We start from the raw sequence: 16,526 nt of genomic DNA on the forward strand, positions 1-16,526 counted from the left end.
GGGAAAAACAGTTCATTTTTCAAAGCTTTGGCACCTGCAGGGTGAAGCCCAGCTCCCTGGAGCAGCGCAGGCTCTCTTGTCAGCTCTGGTCAGGGACTGCCCGGCCCCTTTCTCTGGATCATCACCCATGAAGAGTGGCCTGCAGGCCTGCTTGGGGCCCTGAGTATGAGGACATGTGAGGTGTTCATGGGAAATCTGATTGTCCCCAGGGGAGGATCCTTTTCCTCAGGACTCTGCTGAATCTATGTGTGCTGTCCACCTCAACCTGCCAGGGAGGCTGCGTGGCCTTGGAAACTGATGCTGGCCATGGCAGGGGAATTGAGCAGCACTGGCTTGTGAGAGCGGATGTGTCCCCCGTGACCACCGCTCTATGGAAACGAGGCCCTGTGTTGGCCGAGCAATGCTGTCCTGAGTGCTGGAGCAGTGTTTTGAGCCAGCAACACATAGGCACACTGTGTCCCCTTCATCTGAGGCGTGGAATCAGGGTGTGCTGATGAGAATATAGTGCTCATGAGTCTCCGTGGGGAAGGGTGGATGGGGCTGCCAGGCTGGGTGAGGTAACGAGGGCCCACTCAAGCGGCTGTGATCAATAAAAGATGACCTGCCTGAATTGGCAGACACCCAGCCGACTCTGTGTCAGGCCTCGATCCGCCTGGGCATCAGGCACTGAGAGGGCTGCTTTCTCCTTCATTATTCCCAACCAGCATGTCCCGAGTCGCTGCTGAGAGAACCATCAGACCACACGTTTGTTATCCTGCTCCTCTCTCCCAAGGACAGCAGCACAGACAATCCCCAAGTGCCTGCTCCCTCTCTGGTTCTGCTGCTGTAATTGACACAATTGTTCTGTGCTGATGAATGTAGACCTTTTATGTTGATGGAACAACACACCCAGGGTCTGATATGTATGGCTCTTGTTCCTTTTAATGAGCCTCCCCTGCCTCCAGGAGGGCCTGGGGGAGTGGCAGGGACACAGCCAAGCCTTTGGTTTGTGTAACACGGCCCGGGGGATTCATTCGTTCTCAGAGCAGTAACCAAGCAAATGAGGGTCCAGAGAGATGGGGCCTGCACACTGCTGGGGGGAGGTGGCTGGTTCACATGTGGAGGGTCATCTGGCCGCTAGCATCAGAAACCTTCACAACATATACGTCTTTTTGCCCAGCAGTCTCACTAAGTCAAATTTGTTACTTGATCTTTTTTTTTTTAAGGAGTTTGTGTTAAGGAAATAAAGGTTTAAATACAAGGATGTTTATCAGGGCATTATTTTAAGAGTTAATTATTGGAAATAATTTAAGTGTCCAATAGAGGAATGAATAAACTATGCTGTGTCTGTTAAGAGGGAATTCTGCATCCATAGGTTCAATGCTGGACTTTGTTCTTTTTAAACTGTGAACCTGGGCAAATTATCTAACCCATAAGCTTTCTCATTTGTGAAATCTGGACATTTGTAGCACCAACTTCATGGGTGGTTAAGTGAGATGATGTCTGAAGTGACTGGCACAAGCTGTAATCAAGGGCTCATTGAACATTTACCATCCCCAGTGGTAGGGACTGGTAAAAATCACGTGTTTGAAGAATTTTTAACAGCAGGGAATAAGTGAAATGTGTAACTTCGTATGATCCAAACATCATTATAAATCTTTCTTTTTATGTGCAGAGATAAAAGTCTCTGGGGATGGGATGTAGGTATATTTTATCTTTTCATAGTTTTCAGTCTATACCAGGTTTTCTCTGGGAGCCTCTCAGTATTAAAAAGCACATATATGCCAAAACTTACCAAAATTCTTCTCCCTCTCACCTGTGTCTGGGTGTTCAGGAGTTTAGGGTGAGGTCATGTGGGTGGGGCTCAAATACAGAAAGGGCTGCAGTAGCCAAGAGGCAAGACACACTGAGGGGTGGGGGCCAGGAGAGGAGGAAAGTGCTCCCTCCAGGATGGTTGGCACCCTTGAGGTACAGACGTCATGGCTAATGCAGTGTGATAGGTATATGCTGAGGGAACGATGGCTGTCAGTGGGGCTGCAGAGGAGGGAGTGAGCAACCCTGCCAGTGGGGCGAGGGGTCTCAACCTAGTACAAGTTGATGTAATGGCTAAGTGGGGAGAAGGCATTCCAGGCAGAAGTAAGAGCCTGAGCACAGGCATGGAGAGATGAGCTTGCATGGCACACTCATTGGAGGGGTTGGGATGGGAAGCTACCAGCATGAGGGGGTGTGAAGCCTGAGTGGGCTGAGGTGGAAGGGTGGAGAGCAGGGGTGTGCAGTGGGGGTTGGGGTTGGACTGGGGAAGGCTCACTCCAGGTGGTCTAGGAGATGAGTGGGGGGCAGGGAGGAAGGTATCCTCCCTAGAGACAGGCTGGTGCGTCAGTGCCTAAGAGGTGCTGAAACAGATCTTTCAGGAGGGACTTGGCAGAAGCTGGCCTTGGAGGGAGGGTGGGTCTGGCTGTTCAGAGCCAGGGTCTGTGTGGGGCCTGGAGGCAGGACAGCCTGTGGAAATTCCTGCCAAGTTTAGGTTTGATTCCCTCTCTGACCCTTGATAGCCATGTGGCTTTCAGAAGTCCCTCATCCTTCGTAAGCCTCAGTTTCCTCATCTGCAGGATTGAGACAGCAGCACGCCATATGTTTTAACGATCTGTTTCCTAAATGTGCGCTGACATTAAGTAATACATATCATTTCCATTAGACATTGTTGTGGTTGCTCTAAAGTGGGTTTTTCTTTCTGACCTTTCAGATCGCCAGTATCCTGACATCACAGAGCCCCTCTGTTCTCCTCACCTTGGTAAGTGGCTGGTGTCCAGGGACTGGGCAGTGTTGGGTGCAGGGAGGGGTCTTAGGGAGCCACTTGTCCCTGCAGTGGTTGGGCTGTAGGAGAGGATTGAACCAAGAGGAACATCACCCTGATAAGTAGCAATACCATCTCAGTCTGAACAGCTGGACATGTCCAGGACCCAGTTCTCAGTTCTCCAGTCTCCCCAGGACATGCTGTGTCCTGTCATGAGGCCACTGTGAACAAGACACCACACCCAACTCCACTAATTAAAACCTGGCTGGAGGATGTTAGCCTGAGCTCATGGAATTTGTGGATGTGGACTGTTAATTTGCTTCCAGCCTGTGTCTTCTCTACTGTTAACAGAATTTTATAAAACACTCATGGCATCTGCCCATGAGATTGCTGGGCTGCACGGCATCAGATTTTGAACCTGGTGCACTGAATGACCGAGGACCTGCCGCAGCCTGGGTGGTGGTGCTCAGGGGCCCCTGGGCCTTACAGGGTCTGGGGTTGCTTGGACTATGAAATGGCTCAGAGAAGAACCCTGCTTTCTTGCATTTCTTTGAACTTGGGGAGTTTCAACTATGAAGAGTGTACAACCCTTCTTTCCTCCAAAGTGACCCTTCTCTCCTGTGTTAATTGATTTTTACAGAAATAGTTTTCCTTGGTTATTTGTTTTAGCACTTCACACGGTCTCTTTTTCCACTCTGCCATTTTGTTGGCTGAGAAAGAAGATGATGTTAGATGAGTGTGGTCAAAGGTGGTCCAGTGTGCTGTTTTGGGGGGATACAATTAGACATCGACTTGTTCTCGAGGACGAAGTGCTGATTTAAAAGGCCTTGCCTCTCTGGGGATGGCACATTTTTCTCTGAGTCCCTCATCCAACTTCTCTTGGAGTCTCCTTGCAAACAGGGAAAGGAGAGGCATGTAGTGCAGCTCCCTGGTGTCACAGAGAGAGGCCCGTCCTGCCTGAGCTGAGTCCTGCCCACATCTCTGGAAGGGCTGGGTTTGGCGGTGCCCCTTATCACACTGTCAGCAGGGAGCTTGTGCACACGCATGACGGGCCAGCCTGGGAGGGCAGACCACGGAGGGTTGGGGGGATGCTTTGTTCACGGTCTGCGTCCTCTGGCCTAGCCCCCCGCTGTGCCTGTGTGGCCTGAGCTGGTGTCAGCCAAGGGCTCTGCTGGGTGGCTGGTGCATCTGGGATGCTGTTTGTGGTGGCTTGGCCTCTTCTGCTTTTCCAGCTGCAGCAGAGAAAGGAGGGCCTGTCCTTCTGCTGGGGCCCCACTTTGAGTTACCTGAAAAGGAAGGGATGTGTTTGCCAGGTTCTTCCCCAGTCCTGGGCCTGGCTGGTGGAGACAGGCCTCCCACACAGGCTGTGTGGCCCTGTGTGACCAATCTATGCCCTTACACTCCCTCTGTCTCTCCAGCGTGGCGTCAACACTGACAGCGGCAGTATCTGCAGGGAGGCCTCCTTCGAGGGCATCAGCAAGTGAGTCCTGGGGCCCTGGGAGCGGTCTCCCATCCTCCACCAGCTCGCATCTTCTCCAGCAGGCCTTGCCCAGTTTACAGACTAGACACAAAATACACAAACAGGAGGACCCTAAAAAGGAGTTAGACTGGGCATTTCCAGGAACTGCTTAAAAGAATAATTTGCCTAAAATCACTTTTTGACTTTTACTTCTCTATTGAGCCCATAAAGAAATTGCAGGCCCTGTGAGTGCCAGGAGCTCCAGGCACAGGTGAGCGGCCACTTTCCCTGTAGAGACCTGCTTGAGCTCTGTGGTCTGTTTTTATCAGCCCTCTATCTGTGGTCGTAGCCACTAACCTCCCTCCCTGTGTCCCCTGCTGCCCCAGCCCCAGACAGGGACCCCCTTACGTGCCCTCACTCCCTTGTTTAGCTCCAGACTGAGTCCCCATCGCCCCTTCCAGCCTCCTTCAGGAAGGAGGGCAGGTGTGAGGCACAGGGACCACAACTCCCCACCTTCCTTGTCACCTCACACTGAGGTCCCTGGAGAGTGCTGCCTGCCAGCTGTGCTGTGTCCCTGGGCTGGCTGGTGACTGGCCCTGGGAGGTCTATGGAGCCCGTGAAGCTGGGCCCAGGATGCACCACAGGAGCCCTTGAGAGGAGACACCTGCTCCTTTGGGCTGCAGAGAATGACCAGCCCCCCACTTTGCTCCTGTCGCTCCATCCCAGTCCCCCTCCCCCACTGTGCTCACTCTGCGCCACTGCGTCCTCTGTCGTCCTTCCGCGGACCAAAGCGGTGACAGAGGAAGCGTCTTATAATTATGTATGAACCTAAGCCATGGGGAGTTTGTGCTGCCTATGTGTGATGTAGGGGTGATTAGGGAGGATTATGAGCTCGTAAATATGTATAACTCCCCGTGATAAGAGCGATGGGGCAGGGGGAGCAGGTATCGGGATTGCTGCTTTTCACTGCTCAACTCTCTGCATCCTCTTGGGAATTTCCCCAGCTCAGCCATGCCCCCCATGCCGGTGATTAGCCCAGCTCGTTGAAATGCTGGCTGTGGAGCCACCATCTTTCCCGAGGCCCTTGCTGGGGGAGGTGCAGGGCCCAGCCGCTACTGCCTTGCCTGAGCCGAGCCTCCCCGTCCCCCAGCACTGTTGGGTACCAGTGCCCCCATGCCTCGACCAACACCATGGACCCCTGAGCTGGGAGGAGGGAGCCCTGGTGGCCACCTCACTGGCCACTTCCCTGACCTTAGCAGAATTTACCCTCTGAACCTCAGCTCCCCAAAATGTAGCAGGGCACCGTCTGGTCTTACCATGGGCAGGAAATGAGATCCTGCTCCCTCGGAGCCTAGCATGAAACTGGTGCCCAGTAAATGCTCTTCCAAAGCAAATCCCTGCCAAGCCCTGTTGCCCCTCAGATTTCAGGCTCCCCATCTGTGCAGTTGGGACTCCAGGATCGCTGATTTTACAAGAGTCCAGATGTCAGGGAGCTCTGGGGCTTCCCAGCTGTGGGTCTTGATTTGCCCTACATAGAGGTCTCCGCTGTGGAGAATGCCTCCTTAGCACCCCAGGAATAGGCCTGGAAGGGGGTGTGGTGGGTGTGGTTCCTGGGAGGGAGCTCAGGATGTGGCCTCTCTGAGTGGAGCTCTGCTGGTTGCTCCCTAAAGTTTTCTGGAGAGAAGTGGGACATCATCATAGTCAGTGGGCGCTAGAAACCGAGGCCTCTTCCCCACCCCGCTGGTAAGGAGCCCTGCCATGAACCTGACCTCTCCTTCCTGTATGCAGATACAGCCTCTGTCCCCTGTTGCCCCCTGAGACCCAGCAGCCCCTCCCAAGAGCCCAGAGGAGCCTGTGCTCTGCCAAACCCCCACCCCACCCAGTCAGCATCTGGAAGGCTTTTTTGGAGATCTGGGGACTGGCCTAACTTTGCAAACTCTCCCAGGCACTGGGCTGGTCCCTCTCCAATCCCTGGTCCCATCCAGATGGAGGCTGACAGTGGGGCCCTCCCAGACCCCTCACCGCTGGGCTGCAGGATTGCCCTCACATGCTGGGGCTGGGGGATTTGTTTTCGTACCCCATGTATTGGGCTGAGTGTTCTGATTTGGCTGATGTTCACAGGCGAGAGCCCTCCTGTGTGTCTCTCTGCTTTGGGGTTCCCTGGCCTGAGGGTAGTACTGCCTCCTACCTCTGAGGGACTCATCCCCTCATGCCTCCCATCCCACTGTGCCATCCATAGTGTAGCCTGCCCCTCTGTGGTTGCTCTGTTGGGGTAAGGAGCCTGTGGTGGGGGCCCCCCACCCCATATGTCATGGTCTCTGCCTTCTTGCAGAAAGCCATATCTGTATTCCTGAGTCTGGATGCAGCGCAGCCTTCTGCTTCTCCCCAACCCTGCGGCCAGCATCTTGACTCTGCCGCCTCCTGGCCTCTGTACCAGGCTGGGGGGTCCCTGTCCTTGAGGGCTGCTGTGGCTCGGCCACCACACTCACCTGCCGTCATGAGCATCTGCAGCTGCTTGCTGGGGATGATAGTGGCTGTTTCCTAAGCAGGATGAATCTTGCCATCGTCCTGCTTTGCAGCACGCAACTGCTTCTATCGCCTGTCATTTTTTACTGCCCTAAACAAACACCTTATTTCTAGAATTTTTTTGGTTTTGATCCTTTTGAAATTCTCTGAAACACCTCCCATCTTGGATTTTTTTGATTGACCTGTTTTGGCAGAAGTTCAGGTTTGGCCTCTCAGTTTGTGCTAATGGGCTGTCCCAGGCCACCTGTGTCCCTTGGCCTGTGGGGAGGAGGGAGCTGTGGTAGAGCAGCGGCCTCACCAGTCCACCCATCCCAGACCCTCTGGGTCCTGGCCCAACTGCGCAGTTGGCCTGTGACCTTCTCTCCAACTGTGTCTCCTCGGGGCTGGCTGCCGTCTCCTTGATGGGGCTGTGGGTTTGGTCCTGGGAGACCAGAAAGTCCCTCAGCCTTCCCAGCTCGGGCCAGGCTGCCTGCTGCCATGGCCAGGAGTGTGCCAGGTCTTGCAGTGGTGGAGACAGTGGAGGACCATGAGCAGAGGGGACAGGAAGGCAGAGGTGGGTGAATGCTAGATGTTCACTGGGTTCACTGCATGGGGCTCCTGGGCTCACCAAGGGGGGGCTCTGTTCTCTCTGGGATGAACGAGCCTGAGGGGACAGTCTGACGGGCCTTGTGCTGAGTTTGGGCTCTGGCCCAGGCCATGGCTCAGTGTATGGCTGGATTGGAGCAGGCATAGCTCCCACAGAAGGTATGGAAGGAGCAGGCCCTGCTGCAGGCTCTGGCTGGAGAATGGTGCAGGTGCTCATTGCCAGGTCCTAGTGAGGGCATGGCCAGGGCTGCTCTGTGGCAGCTAGGCAGAGCAGAGCTGAAGAGGGTAGCTCTGCCATAAGGAGTACATGGGACTTCTACCTGGGGGCTACAGGCTCCATGGCTGCCTGGGGCAGCTGGTTCCTGCAGCGGGGAAGCAGGCAGACATGATAAATCTTTGTTAGCATCTGAGGAGGTAGACTTTAGAGCAGATTTTCCTGCAAGAGGGGCCAGGTGGGCTATGGGGGTCCCTTCCTGGCATGAGACAGTTCCCTCCCAAGCAGGCCTACTCTACCCAGGAGCCCCGGGCCAGGGCAGTGAGTTACAGAGGGCTCTGTTTCATGCTGCTGTCTGAGAGAGAAATGTGGTCAATATTTCACATCAGCTGGTTGTTCAGGATAAGCATATTTCTTATCTCTTGGCATTTACTTAAATTGCCTTGCATATTTGAAGACAATTGGTTACAAATTAATTCCATTTAAATAAGCAGTTAAATATGAAATTGCTGAATTTGGGGGTTGTTAATACAGGAGTATTAATATTCAAAGATGTGAATTTTTAAACCCAGGAAGTAGAGGGACATTATTAAAACTTGACAATTACAACAGAATGTGTCTGTGGTGTGAGGACCTTGGCTTTCCGGTTACTGTTAACTTGTGTATTAAGTTAATATTTAGGATTGGGCTTCAATTATGGCGCATGGAATTTCCATGAGGGGATGGATCCTGAAGGGACAGGAACCCACCCCAGCCCCTAGCAGGGATGGGGAATGCAGGGCGCTGCCAGGGCCTGTTCACCAGGCCGGCCTCACCTCCCTTCTTAGGTTAGAATCTGCAGGGAGGTGGCCAGGGGCTGTGGCAGGGGTGGGTGGGCCCTACCTCCCCCTTCGTCACCCAGCTTCCAGGCAGAGCCCACTGGGGTTGCCCTCTACTTCTAGGACAGTGTCCTCAAGGCACTGGTGGGTTTGTGTTGCTTTTGTATAATTAATACTTGCTCATCATAGAAACCTCTAGCTAGCACAGAGGTAAAAGCAAGGAACATCCAAATTTCATTACCCTAATTAAACTCTGTCAGCTTTGGGGCTCCCCTGGCTCTTCTGTGTGTCTGAGTGTGTTTCTCTGTCTTAGTGTTTTTGTGTCTGGGTGTGCATTTGTGTGAGTATGTGTGTTACTGTACGTGTGTATTTCAGGTGTGAATCTTGTGTGTCAGTCTAAGGGTATGCCCGTCTGGGTGTGCCTACATGTCTCTGAGTGTGTGTGTCTGCCTGTGTCTGTGAATATATATCTGTGCATCTGTGTGTGTGTCAGTTGTGCACACGTGTGTGTATCTGCATGCACCTTTTTCTAAGTGCATACCTGCCTGTGTGTGTGTTCATCTTATCTGTTCTGTTTGTATTCATGTTATCTGTGTGTATCTGTGTCTGTGCTGGGTCACTTTGCGTCCATGTGCGTGGGTGCTTGTGTGTATACATATGTACATTTTATATAGTGAAATTTTACTGGCGCATTTGGCTGTTGAGTAGATAGGCCATTGCTCTTCCTAATGTCAAAGTGACATTTGGGGAAATGGGAGGCAAAGTCTGTGTTGTCATCTAAATTTATGTCATCTGCTCCTCTGTTCTTCACTCTGAACCATGTTGACTGTCTCAGATCTCTTTGGTATTTCACAAGTAGGCTTTGATTCTACAACATTTTGGTTGACTTTGAAGTAAGTAGTCTTATTTGTGTATTTAGGAATCCCAAAAGCTTAGAAAGATCTGCAGTTCTCTCAGGCTGCTAATACACCTTCTCTCTTCTCTCCCTGCCCTGCACCTCCTTCAGCAGGCTCAGCCAGAAGTGGGGATGCCAGCCTTACAACCACAGCATTAGTTAGATGTTTTCAAGCAGTAGTAATGAGGTCATGGAGAGTTGCTGCAAGCCTGCAGGCCCTGTGTGTAGCACTCTGACCCTGGATCAAGCAGGCCTCAGAATCCAGAAGGCTGAAGGTGTGCCACGGCTTCTCTGCTGAGGCCTGGACTTTGTGCTGGGCTGTGTCAAGCTTCTCCAGTTGTCTCACCAACAGCTTGAGCTCAGGGTGTCAGGGAGGTGCCCCACCCGACTGGGGTCCTCTTTTCCATTACATTCCACCTAAAAAACAACTTTTGGCTTTGAAAATTTTTCTCTATTGTATGTTTGCTTTTTATTTCATTAATTTCTGTGTGTTTTAATTTCTTTAGGTTTATTCTTTTTCTAGCATCTTGAAAAAGAAGAGACATTCTTGGGATAGGAGTTGAGATCATTGCTTTCAATGTTATTTTCCACTAAATACATTTAGAGCTACAAATTTTCCTTTAAGTACTGTTTCAGCGGTATTTTACCAGCTATAATATTTCATGTTTTTATTTTCTAATTCCATTATTTCTTCTTGGAGCAGTGGGTATTTAGAAGTCTATTGCTTAATTTCCAATTTGTGATTTTATAGTTTTTTGTTACTGATTTCTAGTTTAATTCTGTAATCAAATAATATTTTCTGTATTTCAGTGTTCTGAAATTTTATTTGAAATTTTCTTGTAACTTCCAGTTATAAGATCATTACGATGCGTTCCTTGTGCACTTGAAGAGAGCATGTGTTCTGCAGTCGTTGGCTGTAGCGCTCTGTGTGTCAGTTGTCAATTTGGTTAGTTGTGTTGCTTATACATCTTTCCTTGTTTCTCTGGCTAGTCTGTCACCACAACACACACGAGAAGATCTCAAACTATTTCTTCTTTTCATTCTGTCATTTGTTATAAATTGACCTTATTGAAATGAAATTTATGTGCAATAAGATTCATTATGTACATAATCCAGTAAGTTTTAAAGATGACTTTATTGGGCTATAATTCACATACCTTACAATTGACCCATTAAAGTGTACAATTAAATGATTTTTGTATGGTCATCATCACCATCAATTTTAGAATATTTTCATCACCCAAAGAGAAACACAGTACCCATTAGCAGTCATTTCCCATTTTTCTGGCAACCACTTATCTGCTTTTGTCTCCATGAATTTGCCTGCTCTAGCGTTTGATATAAATGGAGTCATGTAATATGTGGCCTTTTATAACTGGCTTCTTTCATTTACCATGTTTTCAGAGTTCATCCATGTTGTGGCATGAATCAGTATTTTGCTCATTCTTATGGCTGAAAAATATTCCAGGCTATGGATATGTGCCGCATTATGTTTATACATTCATCAGTTGGTGAATACTTGGTTGCTTCCACCTTTTAGCTGCTGCTGTGGACAGTGATGTAAAAGTTGTGTGTGAACATGTGCTTTCAGTTCCCTTGCGTACATACCTAGGAATGGAATTTCTAAGTCACATGGCAACTCTATGTTTAACTTTTTGAGGAACTGTTGTACTATTTTCCAAAGTAGCTGTAGCAATTTACATTTTCTCCAGTAAGGTATAAAAATTCTAGTTTCTCTTCATCCTTGCCAATACTTGTCTTTTTATTATAACCATGAAAGTGGCTGTGAAGTAGTATCTCATTATGTTTTTATTTGCATTTTCCTGATGGCTAATGATATTGAGCACTTTTCCTTGTGCTTATTTATCATTTGTTTGCCACCTTTGGAAAATGTTTATTTAATCCTTTGTCCATTTTTAATTGGGTCCTTGGTCTTGTTTATTGAGTTGTAAGAATTGGTAATAGATACTAGATATTTGATTTATATAGTCTTGATACTAGACCTGTATAATCTGCAAAAAATTTCTTCCATTCTCTGTGTTGTCCTTTCACTTTCTTGCGGTGTCTTGTGACACATATAAGTTTTTAATTTTGAAGAAGTCCCGTTTACTTATTTTTCTTCTGTTGCTTCTGCTTTGGTGTCACCGTCTAGGAAACCACTGTCTCATCCAAGGCCATAGACATTTAGACCCATGTTTTCCTCTAAAATATTTATAGTTTTAGCTCTTACACATAAGTTCTTAATTACATCTGGAGCTAATTGTTGTTTGTGGTGTTAGGTAGGGATCCAGCAACTTCTTTCTTTTCCATGTGGTTATCCAGTTGTTCCAGCACCCTTTGTTGAAAAGATTAACTTCTCCCCTATTACATTTTCTTGGCACCCTTGTCAAAATTCATTGACCAAGGACAAATATGTAATTTCACTTATTTGAGGTACCTAAAATAGTCAAGTTCATAGAGACATAAAATAGAACAGTGGTTACTAGCAGCTTGGGAGAACAAGGAATGGGGAGTAATTGTTAGATGGGCACAGAGTTTCAGTGTGGGATGCTGAGAAAAGTTCTGGAGATGGATAGTGCAGATAGTTGCACCATAATGTGAACCCACTTAATGCCACTGAACTCTACACTTAAAACTGGTTAAGGTGGTACATTTTATGTTATATGTACTTTACCACAATAAAAAGTCATGTGACCATAAATGTATGGGTTTATTTTTGGATTCTCCATTTTATTCCATTTATTTCTATGTCTGTCCTTATGTCAGTACCACACTGTCTTTATTTCTTAGCTTTATAGTTAAGTTTTTAAATTGGAAAGTGTCAGTTCTCCAACTTTGTTTACCTTTTTCAAAATTGTTTTGACTATTCCGGGCCCCTTGAATTTTCACATAAATTTCAGAATCAGTTTTTCAGTTTCTGTAAAGAAGCCACCTGGAGTTTTTGATAGAAATTGCATTAAATCTGTATATCAATTTGGGGAGTGTTGTCATCTTAACAATATAATACCTCCAGTCCATGAACATGGGATGTTTTTCCATTTATTCAGGTCTTCTTTAATTTTTTAAATGATATTTTATAGTTTTCAGTATATAAGTCTTGAACTTCTTTTGTTAAATTTATTCCTAAGTATTTTATTCTTTTTGATACTATTATAAACTAAATTTTCTTAATTTCATTTCCAGATTTTTTACTGTATAGCAATATATATATATTTTTTAATGTATAGAAATGTAATTCATTTTTGTATGTTGATCATTTATCTCATAAACTTGCTTAACTTGTTTTCTAGCACTGATAGGTTTGTTTTTTCTGTGGATTGCTAAAATTTTCTCTCTTCGAGATCATGTTATCTACAAATAGAGATAGTTTAACTTCTTCCTTTCCAATCTGGATGCCTTTTATTTCTTTTTCTTGCCTGATTACCCTGGCTGGAACACATAGCACAATGTTGAATAGAAGTGGAGAAGAAAGGACATCCTCGCCTTGTTCCTCATCTTAGGGGAAAGCTTTTAGTTTTTGACCATTCAGGATGATGTTAGCTGTGGATTTTTTGTAGATACCTTTTAATCAGGTTGAAGAAATTTCCTTCTCTTCCTAGTTCATTGATTGTTTTTTTATCATGAAAAGGTGTTGGATTTTATAAGATGCTTTTTCAACATCAGTGTGGTTTTATCCTGTATTGATTTTTTTTATATGTTGAAGTAACCTTATATTCCTGGGATAAATACCACTTGGTCATGGTGTATATCCTTTTTATATGTTGATAGATTCTGTTTGCTAGTATTTTGTTGAAGATATTTTTTGTGTCCATGTTCATAGGAGATTTTCATCTGTAGTTTCCTTGTGATATCTTTGTCTGATTTTGGTATCAGGGTAATACTGATTTCATAGAATATATTGAAAAATGTTCTGTCCTCTTCTGGTTTTGGTAAGTTTGTAAAGAATTGGTGTTAATTCTTTAAATAGTCAGTAGAACTCATTAGTGAAGGCATTTGATCCTGAGCTATTCTTTGTGAGGTTTTTGAGTACTAATTCAATCTCTTTACTTGTCATAAGTCTATTCAGATTTTTTACTTCTTCTTGTGTCAGTTTTAATAGTTAGTGTTTTTAGAAATTTGTCCTTTTTATCTTAGTTATCCAATTTGTTGCCATACATTTGTTGATCATATTCTCATATAACCCTCTTGATTTATGTTAAGTCAGTAGTAGTGTTCCTTCTTTAATTTCTGATTTTAGTAATTTGAGCCTCCTCTTTGTTTCTTGGTTCAGTCTTGCTAAACCTTTATCAATTTTTTGTTGATCTTTCAAAGAATCAACTTTTTACTTACTGATTTTCCTCTACTGTTTTTCTATTCTCTATTTCACTAATTTCTGCTTAATCTTTATTATTTCATTCCTTCTGCTTGCTTGGGTTTAGTTTGCTCTTCTTTTACTAGTTCCTTAGGGTGGATGCCTAGGTTATTGATTTGAGAGAATTTTCTTCCTTTTTTAATAATGGGAATTTGGCTGTACATTTCTCTCTCAGCGTTACTTTAGCTGCATCCTGTAAGTCTTGGTATGTTGTGTTTTTCTTTCCATTTGTCTCAGAGTATTTGTAGTTTCCCTTGTGATTTCTTTATTTATCTGTTGGTTATTTAGGAATGTATAATTTAATTTCTGCATATTCATGAATTTGCCTTTTGTTATTGATTTCTAATTTCATTCAAAGGTCCAATGGTTTAATTTCTTTTAAATTTATTGGGAGTTGTTTTATGGCCTAATGTATGGTCTATTCTAGAGAATGTTCCATATGCACTTGAGAAAATGGATGTCTAGAGATGTTTATTCCATTTAGTTGGCTTATATTGTTGTTTAGTCTGTTTCCATGTTAATCTTGTCTAGTTACTTGAAGTGGATTATTGAAGTCTCCAACTATTATTGTTGAATTATCCATTTCCCCTTCAATTCTGTCAATTTCTGATTTGTATATCTTGGAATTCTGTTGTTAGGTGCATATATGTATTTAATTATTATATCTTCTTCATGAATTGACCCTTTATCAGTAAAAAAATGTCCTTTTTTGTCTTAAGGCTTACTTTGATGTGAGTAAAGTTATTTCAGGTTGTTTTTGTTTGTTTGCATAATGCATCTTTCCTCACCCTTATAATTTCAACCTATTTGTGTCTTTGAATCTAGAGTGTATCTCTTTAGAGCACATAGTTGGATCAGATTTTTAAAAATTCATTCTGCCAATCACAGCCTTTTAAGTGAAGGAACTAATCCATTTACATCTGAAGTAATTACTTATAAGGAAGGACTGTCTTCTGCCATTTTGTTATAAGATTCTACATGTCATTTGTCATTTTTGTTTATCAGTTTCTCCATTACTACCTTCTTTTATATTTAATTGATTTTTCATACTACACAGTTTTAATCCCTTTCTCATTTCCTTTTCTCTGTTTTCATTATTTTCTAGTTGTTCCCCAGGGGATTTCAAATGACCTCTTAAACTTAGTTTGCATTAATGTCAACTTAATCTCAATAGTATACAAAAACTTCACTCCTACATAGCTCCATTTCCTTCCCGCCTTTATGGTGTTACTGCATACAGATTGCATCTTTATACATTATGTGCTAGTCAACAAAGATTTATGATCACTGCTTTGTGCAGATGTCTTTTAAGTCAGATAGGAGAAAAAGAGGAATTACAAATGAAAAAAATACATTTACACTGTCTCTATACTTGCCTTTGTAAGTACCTTTACCAGTGCCCTTTCTTTATTCTTCATGTGACTTGAGTTACTCTCTAGTGTCCTTTCACTGTAGTCTAACAGAGTCCCTTTAGTGTCTCTTGTAGGTTAGGTCTTCCAATGATGAATTCTGTTTTTGTTTATCTGGGACTTTTTAATTTCTCTTTCATTTTGAAGCATAGCTTTGCTGGATATAGAATTTCAGTTGACAAATTTTTCTTTCAGTACTTTGAATATGTCATCATCCCACTGCCTTCTGACCTCTGTAGTTTCTGGTGAGAAATGTACATGATGAATTTCTTTTCCCTTACTGCTTTCAAGATTTTCTCATTGTCTTTTGACAGTTTGATTATGATATGTCTAGGTGTGGAACTCTTTGGAATTGATACTAGGAGTTCATTGAGTTTATGGATGTGTAGATTAATGTGTTTAATTAAATTGGCAAAGTTTTCAGCCATTATTTTTGCAAATATCCTTCTGCTCCTTTATTTCTCTCCTTTTTTTCCTGGGACTCCCTTTGTGTGCATTCTGGTATACTTGATGGAAGAGACTATGCTGTCTTCCTAGTGAGCATGGAGAATGGTGTTTGCAACCAGCTAGCTTGCTTTTCAACTGACTGTAGTTAGAGGACATGGTCTGGGCATGCAATTCTGCTACAGGAAGTGAGCAATACCCCTTCCATGGGCCAGAAAGTCATGAAGTTAAAGTTTGAGGCCCTCTCTTGGCCAAGCCCTCTCTTGGTATGTCTTGAATGAGGTATTTCTTGCTTGGAGATGATAGATCTTTGAACTAATGGGCTGATTTGTTTTCCCTCCATTAGGTTCAATGTCAACAACACCATTCTTCATCCAGAGATCGTGGAGTGGTGAGTATGGCCTGTGGCCCCCTTGGCTTTTGTTGTATACAGCTCAGGAAAGTGAGAGACCCTGCTGTTCCTGTCCACTCCGTCTCAGACCCTCAGACAAGCTGGTCCCTGGAACCTCTTCTCTCAGCCTCTTCTATTTTGTTTTTATTTGTCAGTTGGTTTGTTTTTCCAAAATGGCACTAATCACTCAAATGTCAATTATATTTATCTGTCCTTTATTTAGGAGTCTTTTGAAAACCCCTACCATAAATAAGCCAAACTTATATAACTTAAAGTAGATCGTGAAAAAAGTAAAAGTAAACACCCTACATAAAACACCCTTCATGTTGCCAGAAAGGTAAACATGTTTTCCTCATGTCATGCATATGTCTTGCCTAGTTGGCATCCTGTTATGCATGTTCTTATGCTGCCTGTTTTCTTCCTTTGTTGATACTGGCAGCTCCTACCTGCAGCGTGACTGGTTTCTGTTAGGCTGCAACAAGGCAGACCTTCTCAGGTTGGGTATCTCCTCTGTGGGCCTCAGAAGTAGCCTCCAACTCTGATGTGCCACCAGTTTTCTCCCTAAGCTGTCGAGCTGCTCTTGTAGCACCAAAACATTTGCAGTTTAGTTGCACTTACTCTGAATGTAGGAGAGAGGCGAGGCCAGGCTGTTGCTGCATCG

At 45.1% G+C, this 16,526-nt stretch overlaps 1 protein-coding gene across 5 annotated transcripts in view; it reads left to right on the top strand.

Moving 5' to 3' along the window:
* Positions 1–16,526, top strand: part of PEPD (peptidase D) — a 119,152-nt gene that overhangs the window by 21,176 nt on the left and 81,450 nt on the right. For all 5 annotated transcript variants that reach the window (XM_073225961.1, XM_073225963.1, XM_073225965.1 and 2 more), the window contains 3 exons: positions 2,723–2,770; positions 4,192–4,253; positions 15,821–15,865. In XM_073225961.1, the coding sequence (XP_073082062.1) occupies positions 2,723–2,770; positions 4,192–4,253; positions 15,821–15,865 (155 nt within the window). The remainder of the gene's footprint in view (positions 1–2,722; positions 2,771–4,191; positions 4,254–15,820; positions 15,866–16,526) is intronic.

The sequence above is a fragment of the Manis javanica genome, chromosome 17, assembly GCF_040802235.1.
Source record: "Manis javanica isolate MJ-LG chromosome 17, MJ_LKY, whole genome shotgun sequence".
NCBI lineage: Eukaryota > Metazoa > Chordata > Mammalia > Pholidota > Manidae > Manis > Manis javanica.